The 10,704-nt window shown below is 52.2% G+C and overlaps 1 protein-coding gene across 1 annotated transcript in view; it reads right to left on the bottom strand.

The window, feature by feature from the left end:
- Positions 1 to 10,704, bottom strand: part of TBC1D8 (TBC1 domain family, member 8 (with GRAM domain)) — a 101,942-nt gene that overhangs the window by 49,365 nt on the left and 41,873 nt on the right. The window contains exon 3 of the mRNA XM_014533133.1: positions 2,251 to 2,369. Coding sequence (XP_014388619.1) covers positions 2,251 to 2,369 — 119 coding nt within the window. The remainder of the gene's footprint in view (positions 1 to 2,250; positions 2,370 to 10,704) is intronic.

Here is a 10,704-nt window from a genome sequence, read left to right as displayed (position 1 = left end):
ACCTGCCCCTCCCAGACACCCGCCCCTCCCCAGACACCCGCCCCTCCCACAGACAGGCTGTGAGGACTCAGTGGTTGGCATGTGAGTTCCGTGCAGCAACACCAAAGAACCACCCAAGCTGGAGTTACCTTTAAAAAAAACAAAAAATGAACAAATCGTCTTCCTCATTACGCTCCACAATGTTGCTGTACAGCCAACAATGGCCTGCCTGGCTGGTCTGGCTCCTTGGATAGAGCGTCAGCCCATGGACTACGGGTCCTGAGTTTAATCCTGGTCAAGAGCACAAACTTCATTGATGGCTCGATCCCCGGCCGCGGCAGGAGGCAGCCCATCGATGTGTCTCTCTCTCATTGATGTTTCTCTCTCTCTCTCCCTCTCTCTCTAAGAAAAATAATCAATGGAAAAATAAAGCTAATGACTGCCTATCTGTGATACCTGGCACGTTTCATAGGTATTCTATAGTCCTCCAAAGTAGAAAAGGAGCGTAATGGTTGGGGTTTCTGTGGCTCCAAATACCGCCAGAGCAGTCGGAAACACTCAGACTGCCCAGCGAGACAGAGCGGAGGCGTGCACACTGAGACGCCCTCACCTCCCACGGGTTCCCACCGGGATTTCCTGCCGACAGCCTGCCGCCCTCAGCGCCGGCTCCTTCTCCTCTGCCCATCCCCTCTCTACAAACATGCTGCCCTCTGTTAAGATGCTAACAAGCCCCAAGCTCTAGCCATCCCCGAGTTTCTCCCATGTGCTGGCGTGACGCACGTTAATAAAATTTGCTTTTCTCTTGTTACTCTGACTTTTGTCAGTTGAATTTCTGGGGCCACAGCCTCAGAACCTAGATGGGCAGAGGACATTTCTCCTCCCTCAGAAACTCTCCTAAAGCCACAGGTCCAAAGCAAACCCCCCTCCAGCACTCAAGCAAAAAACCACCGCAACCCACGTCAGACCAAGAAAAGGGGAAAGCGTGAAAAATAACCGGGAAACGGGCATTTCTGTAGCTAAGCCTCATTGCACCCTGGCCCAGGGACCCAAGTACAGGCCACCAGGCCAAGCTGAGGTGCAGCCACAGCCAGGCACGCCCACCACAGCCCCTCACCTGCTCACCCGAAGGCCGGAGGCAAAGCCAAGAGGCCACCAGCCAACACAGCCACCTCCTGGCCGGATTCAAGAGACCTATGTTTCCTAACTGACCCCACAAGTACCCCCAGCCCCCAAAGGAAAAGAACGCTTCTCTACTGCCCCTTTAAAATCACAATTTCACTTGACACCCTTCACTAACGCTGAGCGCTTAGTGTATAGGAAAGGGAGACTTTTGAAGAGAAAAACAACCCAGCAAAATCAATGGTCTGGAATGTTTTACCCTAAAGGAGGAAAACTTACTACTGCTACTGTGTAGCTGTTTCATAAGAGTGGCATTTTGGCCCTAGCTGGTTTTGCTCAGTGGATAGAGCGCCGACCTGCGGACTGAAGGGTCCTGGGTTTGATTCTGGTCAAGGGCCCATGCCCGGTTTGTGGGCTCGATCCCCAGTAGGGAGCGTGCAGGAGGCAGCCGATCAATGGTTCTTTCTCATCACTGATGTTTCTATCTCCCTCTCCCTTCCTCTATGAAATCAATAAAAATATATATTTTTTAAAAAGAGTAAAATTTTGAATAAGAAACCATTTCTCTGCCTGGTCAGGTTATTAAAACAATGGCTACCGGCCATGTTACTGTGAGAGCAGTGATGTGAGGGGTGATTCACAGGCCACAGCGACAGAAACTCTCCGAAAGCCAGGTACTGCCCCATCCGGCTCTCTTGCCATCTCAAAACTTAATTGGCTTTGCATCCATTCAATGCGTGTATTTTCAGAATAAGATCCACTTTTAGAAGGAGGAAAGTGTGACGCCCAACAAAATAGTCACAAGATGTTGCAACTGCAAAAAAGTTGAGAATAATTAATTTTAAAAGTCAAATAACATTGTTGTTCTGCAAAAACAAATATTACTTTTTTTTCCCTAAGACAAAAAAAATGGCCTGCACTTCTGTACAGGACAACAAAAACTTGGGCCTGAGGATGAGGCCTTTTTCACATTTTTAGGTGTATTTTGCCAAACTGAACAGGTGACAAGAGGAACTCATTGCCTTTATGTGTTAGGCCAGGAGTTCAGTCACAGCGGAGAAAACGCAGAATAAGTTAAAAATGCTTGTGTTCAAACTGTCACAAGGAAGCAACGAGGAAGCTGGGAGGGGGGTGTCAGCACGGGGCACCCACCTTCACCTTCCCTTTGACGAAGCTGGCGATGTCCTCCTTGCTGTCGAAGACGGACAGGGTGTGCAGCAGGTTCTGCTCCAGCCAGTCCCAGTGCTGCTCCACCTCCTCCAGCGTCGCCCCTAGTGCAGCAGGAAAGACACGGGATTGAGAGACAAGAGCAAGTCCCAGAACGAGGATTCGTTTCCCAAATGACACGAATCTGTTTATGGAATTTTCCATCCGGGGCTCTCACATCCCGGACCAGCTGCCAGCTGCCCAGGACGCGCCCCCACCGGAGCCGGTCTCCCCGCACGGGGACTTCGACACCTGTCCCGGCCACACCAGCCGGGTGACCCTGGGGCATGCTCTCTGGACGTCCTGCCTCCCTCATATGTGGCATTCCTACGGCCTCCACACAAATGACAAAAATATCCGAGATTATGGCGCTATTCCAGGGTTATAGCCCACGCAGCAGCGCGAATCTCACGCTCACAGTTTCCCTGTAAGAATGAGGCCTCAAGAGCGGCCTCGGCCCGGCCGAGGGGAGCGCCTCCGAGAGGCATTGCCACTTGCAGCAGGCCTGGCTGCACATGACTTCCAGGCTTACAGCATATCCCTCAAAATATATAAAGAAGAGGCTTCAGCCCTGGCCGGCGGCTCAGGAGTTAGAGCAGCGGTTCTCAACCTGTGGGTCGCGACCCCTTTGGCGGTCGAACGACCCTTTCACAGGGGTCGCCTAAGACCATCCTGCATATCAGATATTTACATGACGATTCATAACAGTAGCAACATTACAGTTATGAAGTAGCAACGAAAATAATTTTATGGTTGGGTCACAACATGAGGAACTGTATTTAAAGGGCCAGAAGGTTGAGAACCACTGAGTTAGAGCATTCCCAGTCAAGGGCACATACCTGGGTGCTGGTTCACTCCCTGCTCTGAGTGGGGGCACATGTGGGAGGCAACCAGTCAATGTTTCCCCCTCACCCCTTCTATTTTCTTTCTAAAAAGCAATGGAAAAAAATATCCTCAGGTGAGGATTAACAACAAAGAGGCTTCATAATACATGTTAAAAGAAAAACATTGAAGTGTGTTAGTAAGTTAATTTCTTTCAAAGGCAGCAACAACAACAAAACCATGCTATTTTTGAGGCATTAAGCAAGGCTGTTACCAAAAATCTTAGCTGTGTTAGCTGTGTCGGCTGTGTTAGTTGTGTTGGCTGTGTTAGCTGTGTTGGCTGTGTTGGCTGTGTGAGTGTGTCAGCTATATTAGCTGTGTCGGCTGTGTTAGTTGTGTCAGCTGTGTTAGCTGTGTCGGCTGTGTCAGTTGTGTCAGCTGTGTGAGCGTGTCAGCTGTGTTAGCTGTGTCGGCTGTGTTACCTGTGTTGGCTGTGAGAGTGTGTCAGCTGTATTAGCTGTGTCAGTTGTGTCAGCTGTGTGAGCTTGTCAGCTGTGTTAGCTGTGTTGGCTGTGTTAGTGTTGGCTGTGTGTGTTGGCTGTGTTAGTAGTGTTGGCTGTGTCAGCTGTGTCGGCTGTGTGAGCGTGTCAGCCGTGTTAGCTGTGTTGGCTATGTGTGTTGGCTGTGTTAGTTGTGTTGGCTGTGTCAGCTGTGTTGGCGTGTCAGCCGTGTTAGTTGTGTCAGCTGTATTGGCTGTGTTGGCTGTGTGAACGTGTCAGCCGTGTTAGCTGTGTTGGCTGTGTGAGCGTGTCAGCCATGTTGGCTGTATTGGTTCAATGTTAGAAATGAACCAACAAAGTGTCCCCATGGCTGACATCAGGCCCAGCTACACAGGGTAATGACCACCCTGCCCTGGCGCTGACCATTGAGGAGACCATGACCCTGAAAGGACACACCTGGAAAGCTGCTGACTGTGTGAGCGTGTCAGCTGTGTTAGCTGTGTCAGCCGTGCTAGCTGTGTTAGTTGTCTGTATTCCCTCTCAGGGAGCATCCTCGTCCTCGCCACTGGGCAGTGGGCACCTGGGCTGTGCCCGCAGCCAGTGAAGGCTGGCACGGAGCAGAGGCTCAGTGAAGTCCTGGGTGTGAAGAAGCTGGTGCTGGACAGCGGGCACCTGGTCCACTCTCAGCTGCGTGGGCTGCTTGAGGGCACACCAGGCAGAGGTCTGACAGCAGCTGCTGCTCACAGCTGAGTCCTGGAGCCTCAGACGTGGTGGCAGGTTGGTTCCGGGGAGGACCTTCCCGGCTCGCAGACGGCTGCTGCCTCACTGCCCACACCTGGCCGGGGCAGAGGGGCCTGGAGTCACCCTGCCTATGACCTCCTCTCACCCTAATGCCTCCCACAGTTCCCAGCTCCCAGGACCACCACAGGGGACAGGGCTTCAACGTGTGAATTCTTTGAGGGTCACAATTCAGTCCCTAACGACCGGTGACCCTACTCAGCTACCCAGCACCCACCACCCTGTCTGGCTCTGAAAGGACAAGAAACTCAGGAAGCAGCCATTGGGGTTGTGGTCGCAGTGGATGGGCGTGAGCAGAGCCAGGACAATGGGCAGGTCAAGGTGCCTGGCGACAGGCAATCAATTGTAGGGACCTCCCTCCTCCCTCCTCCCTCCGTGACCTCCCTCCCCAGCAGGTCGCTAGTCCTGAGGTTTGGACCCCTGACCTTTCCTCCCCAGAGGTAACATCTAGGCCTCAGTTGTAGTTCAGCTCCAGGCCCAGAAGAGCAGCAAAACCAGACAAGTGTCCCCACAGCTATCTGGGCCCAGCTGCGCTGGGTAATGACCCCCCTGCCCTGGCGCTGACCATTGAGGAGACCATGGCTGTAACCCTCTGGCTCCTCGTCCCTCCCATCGAGGAGGCCCTGTGGTGTCCGGAAACCGGGGCTCTCCAGACCCCCCATTCCTCTCCTAAAGGGAAAGAACATTTTGACACAAAATCAAACCAAACCATTCTGGCCTCCACTGCATGAACCCATGAAGCTTCCAAATGCTGCCTGTCTGGCCCCGGCCCCAGGCTCCCAGGCTCCCAGGCTCCCAGGCTCAGGACGGATGGGGCGCGCAGGGCCTGCTGCCCGCCGCCCGCCTGCACCTCCTTGCTGGGTCAGTGTCCTCACACAGCAACCGCAGCGCCAGTCACAGACACAACAGACACCCGACGCCTGGCAGGTCGGCCACGGCGTCTGCAGCAGGCAAAGCACGCCATGACCTGGTCCAGAGCCTCTGGGCTGGGCTGGGCCGACAGACCTGCCCGGGCCTCGCTCTCTCCTCGCTTCCAGGGCCTCTTTCTGGATCTGCATCCTTCATCATCTGTGATAACACAGCCCTCGGCTCAGGAGCCTTGTAAAGCGAGCAGTCAGTGGGAAGAGGAGAGCGCACTGGCCCACAGTGATCTGCTCCATGCTTCACGCACTTCCTGTTCCACAACGAAGAGCCGAAGGGTCAGGAAGGAAGGAGAGGGCGAGGACTCCCCGGTGGCCCTTCTATTCCAGCTGTCCCATCGATGCGCGATGCGCCTGAGAGAGGAGACGGAGGCCGATACGTCTCCACGGTCACGTATGAATGAAAGGTCACCCGCTCAACCTTGAAGGGTCCTGCAGCCCCCGATAAGCTGGGTCTCATCGCTAGGGAGCATCTGCAGAGGCCACGGGGCCAGCACTGCCGACGGCCTGACTCGAGCGCACGCGGCCTTGTGCTTGCCGGCCGAGCCCCTCAGCCACGTTCCTGGACAGGAAGCAGGTTCCTTCATCTCAGCTGATAACCAGACACCATGACCACATCACAGTACGTCATACGAATGAAGACAGCCATCAAAAAATTAAACCATTATTCTTTAAAAAATTCTTCTACGGCCCTGGCCGGTGGCTCATTCAATGCCATGGGAATGTACCCAGTTATTAATAACTGTAAAGGAGCAAAGGGAAGGCCAATTGCAGGCCTGCCCAGGCAAGGCTGGGAGACACAGGGAAGGCACCTGTCGGTCAGTCACACCTGGGAACAGGTCACTGGCCAGAGCAGGGGTGGCCACTGCAAGGGCGGGAGGACTGCGATACGCCACCTCCTAAACGAAGGAGCTCCCTCGCTGTGCTCCCGGGACTCTGGTAGCAGGGGGTGCACGCCCTGGACTCCCTCACCTGCCACGTGCCCACGGCCGTGTGGACCTACGCCGGGCCGATGGACTGCAGCTCGCCTGATGCCGACTGGCCCCGCTGCACATGGAGCAGAAACTGGACTCTGGCTTTGCTCCCAGCTCTGCCGACTCCCAGCTGCACCGCTTGCAGGACTGGGATGAAGGGAGGTGGGGCTGAGGGAACCCGGATATAATCCCACACAAATAACATTCACTCGCCTTCCCAGGGGGCCTCTGGGAATGCTTATTCCAGCAGCTCCCCAGGAGCCTCCCACCAGCAGCAGAGGAGACCACCCACGCATTTCTCGGATCACAAGTTGTTTGGAGCATCATCCCGTACCCCAGAAAGGTTGTGGGTTCAATTCCCAGTCAGAGCACATACCTAGGTGACCAGTTCAATCCCCGGTCAGGAGCGTATGGGAGGCAGCCGATGGATGTTTCTCACTCACATCCATGTGTTTTTCTCTCTCTCTATCTCTCCCTCCTCCCTCTAAAGTCAATAAAAACACATCTTCGGGTGAGGACTAAAAGAACAACTTCTTCTACCTGCTGGGGAAGAGCTTATGACAGGAAAAGAGAATTCTAAACGACACCTTGAGAAAGAGAATAACTGCACCCAGAGGCCACCACTGAGCACAGCGTGACGATCCCCCGCCACCTGGGCCTGAGGTGACGCACCGGACGCCTCCCCAGCAAGGACGGCGTGTGAGGAAACTTTTCCACTGCGCTGTCTTCCATTTCCTACCAAAGCTGCCAAAGGGCAGGGAAATGTTCCAAACTATCATTTCCTCTGCAGGGAAGTCTCATGATTGGCTTCAAAAATGCCATAAATCAGGGACGGAGCCTTTCCGCGTGTGTGACGCTGGGAGCTGTTCTCCAACTACGCAAAGTGGCCCCTCAGAAACCAGCTTTTAGAACATGACACAGAGGAGAAAGCAGGTGCACACACTCACGAGGGTGACCCTGCCCTGTGAACTACACCTTGGAGTTCTGCGCACATGATGCACCTGTTTGTGGGTCGTGGTCAAAGCCAAGTCATGGGCAACGTGGTGGGAAATGGGAGAGAGAAGAGAAGAAAGTGAGAATTTGTCATGCACTGAAGAGGCAGAATGAGAAAAAGGCTACAAATGAACTCAACACAACGGCAGCTCTCCCCAAGCTCGACTTCCAAGACCAGGATGCTGCTGCGGGCCTGCCCCCGCCCCACCTCCCCGGGAGGCCTAGGCCCGCCTGTCACGCTGCAGCAGGCCTGTGGGTGGTGAGCAGGTTCTCTGGGTCACAGGGCGGAGCCCTGGCCCAGGAGGACTGGTGTCCTCATAAGGAGTGGCGCACACACCAGGAGTGCGGAGGGCACAGCCAGAGCTGGCTGCCCGGCCGGGCGAGGCCTCCACAGACACCCGCCCGCCCGCACCTGGGTCGCGTCCAGCCCCTGGGCTGTGAGGAAGCGGTTGCTGCTGCCGCCAGGTCTGTGGTGTTTCGTTTAGAGGCTACAGCTCTCTAAAACCAGCACTCACAGGAGCGCCTGGCTGAGAACACAAGTCCAAATATTGAATTACACTTTGTTTTATTAAGACCCCTAATTTTGCAGAAAAAGAAAGTTCAGTGGATCTTAAACATTACCCATGCGGGAAGTAAAAAATCAGATTTATAAATCCCTAGGCAAAACTAAAATACAGTATGAGAAACCTCAACTAAGACCACAGAACAAACAACACTGGTAATTTCTAAATAAATGACTCACAAAACCATGCTCACAGGAAGAGCAGCCAGAGGTGCAGACAAGGCCTCCTGGGCCTGTGCAGCACGCGCCGCCGGTGAGGTGCCCACCTGCTCTTTAGCAAGAGCATCTCCAAGTTCTCGAGCATTCCCACTCAGCCTGGAGAACACCAAGGCAGACGAGCCCTGAAGGCCTGGTTTTTCTGGTTCCGTCTGTAATACACTATGGAGACTGGGGGCGGGGCGAGGGGGAGCGCGAGGGGAGACAACATCTGAGTTGCTTAGAAACTCACACACAATATTTATTTTCTTTGCTTTTCCCAGAGGTACTTTCAGGAAATAAAACAAGCGTCGTATTGACTACACCAACAGCTTCTGCACAAACATAGCCATAAATAACTTGATCCAAGCTTCACTTTCAAAAAGCAAGTCTCTGCATAATAAATGTCCAATTGAATGGAACACCTTCTCCGGCCACTGAGACCCTGGTTCACAATCAAATGGGCATCGCGTGCACCTCGCTCAGGTCTGCTCCACACACCAACAGCCCACTGTCTAATGCCTGGACTAGAAGCTACACACACAAAGCGGTGAATTAAAGATGTACTAGCCCTGCTGGTGTGGCTCAGTGGGTAGAGCGCCAGCCTGTGGGCTGAAGGATCCAGGTTCGATTCCAGTCAAGGGCATGGACCTCGGTTGCAGGCTTGATCCCCAGCCCTGGTCGGGGCTTGTGTGGGAGGCAACCAATCAATGTGTCTCTCTCACATCAATGTTTCTCTCTCTCTGCCTTTCCCCCTCCCTTCCACTCTCTCTCTCTAAAAAAAAAAAATCAATTGGAAAATATCTTCGGGTGAGGATTAACAAAATTAACTAATTAATTATAAAATATACCATGCTTTCTAAAAAAAAACAAAAATTAAAGTGTAAGTAACTGTCAAGGCACTGTCATTCCTAAATGCCACTCACCCCTCACACAGTTACCAGAGGCAGTTACAACAGGGAGAGGGTGGGACCAGGGCCCCACTTGCCTAAAGGAAACGTGTGCGTCTGAGCAGCATCCTCACAGGACCTGGCAGGGCAGGGAGGGTCACACCCTCGACTTCCAGGGCTTTTGCCGTGTACATGTCACACTGGATGGGTTAAGAAAGTAAATTTTAAACCTTTCTTTTTACATAATTTCCTTGCCGTTTTGCCTTCAAATTAAAATGAGTCTTCCAAGTATTTACAATAAGTGAAAAACAAATAAACTCAACCTCCTTAATACTGAAAGTGCAATCGATTTTCCATTTCTAATTGAAAGTCACTTAAATGTCCTTGTCTTGGTGCCATTAGCAACACTTCTCAGAATAGAAGCAGGGAGAGGAGCAAAGATGCAGAGATCGGTTTTCCTCACAGAAGAAACACCGATCAATAGAAACAGAACCAGAAATAACACAGATAAATACCAATAGGCAAGGCCATAAAACAGCCACTATAAATACACTCCAATGTTCAAAAAGCAGAGGTCAGCTTAAGCACGGCGAGAGGCTGAACGGGAGGTAAACAAAAAGACGCAGAGCTAACGTGCAGGGGTAAAATCAATGTCTGAAATCAGAAATATACTGGATGGGATTAAAGGTAAATTAGACATTGCAGGGGAAAGGAGTAGAGAACTTGAGGATATGGTGATAAAAACTACCTACAGTGAAAAATAATTACCCACAGAGGAAAAAGAATTAACAAGCCCTAGCTGGTCTGGCTCAGTGCACAGAGCATTGGCCTGCAGACTGAAGGGTCCTGCGTTTGATTCCAGTCAAGGGCACATACCCAGGTTGTGGGCTCGATCCCCAGTAGGGGGCGTGAAGGAGGCATTCTCTCTCATCATTGATGTTTCCATCTCTCTCCCCTCTCCCTTCCTCTCTGAAATCAATAAAAACATTTTTTTTTTAAAAAAAGAATTAACAAGAGAAAGAACAGGGATTCAGTGAGCTTTGGAATAACAACCAGCCTAAAAGTTTGTAATTGGCCCTGGCTGGTGTGATTCAGTGGTCAGAGCATCAGCCCATGCACCAAAGGGTGGCGGGTTCAATGCCCAGTCAAGAGTACGTACCTGGCCTCACTGGTTTGACTCAGTGAAAAGACCCTTGGCTTGCGGACTGAAGGGTTCTGGGTTCGATTCTGGTCAAAGGCACATGCCTGGGTTTGGGCTTGGTCCCCAGTGTGGGGCATGCAGGAGGCAGCTGATCAATGATTCTCTCTCATCATTGATGCTTCTATCTCTCTCTCCCTCTCCCTTCCTCTCTGAAATCAATAAAAATATATTTAAATTAAAAAAAAGAGTATGTATCTGGGTTGCAGTTCGTTCCCCGTCCCCTAGTTGGGGTGCGTGTAGGAGGCAACCAGTTGACGTGTCTCTCTCACATCGATGTTTCTCTCTCTCTTCCCCCTCCTTCCTCCCTTCCTACCTCTCTGAAAAGCAATGGAAAAAATATCCTCAGGTGAGGATTAACAACAGCAAAAAAAGTGTGTCATTGGAGTCCCAGGGAAAAAAGAGGGTCAGAGAACAGAAAGATATACACTGAGTGGCCAGATTACTACGACCACCCATCAGTACTTTGTTGGGCCACCTTTTGCCTTCAGTACTGTGGCGATTCTTCTTGGCATTGACTCCACGAGATGTTGAAAGGTGATGCGAGG

This window comes from Myotis brandtii, unplaced genomic scaffold (genome assembly GCF_000412655.1).
Source record: "Myotis brandtii unplaced genomic scaffold, ASM41265v1 scaffold1213, whole genome shotgun sequence".
Classification (NCBI taxonomy): domain Eukaryota; kingdom Metazoa; phylum Chordata; class Mammalia; order Chiroptera; family Vespertilionidae; genus Myotis; species Myotis brandtii.
This window is presented reverse-complemented; position numbering and strand designations above follow the sequence as displayed.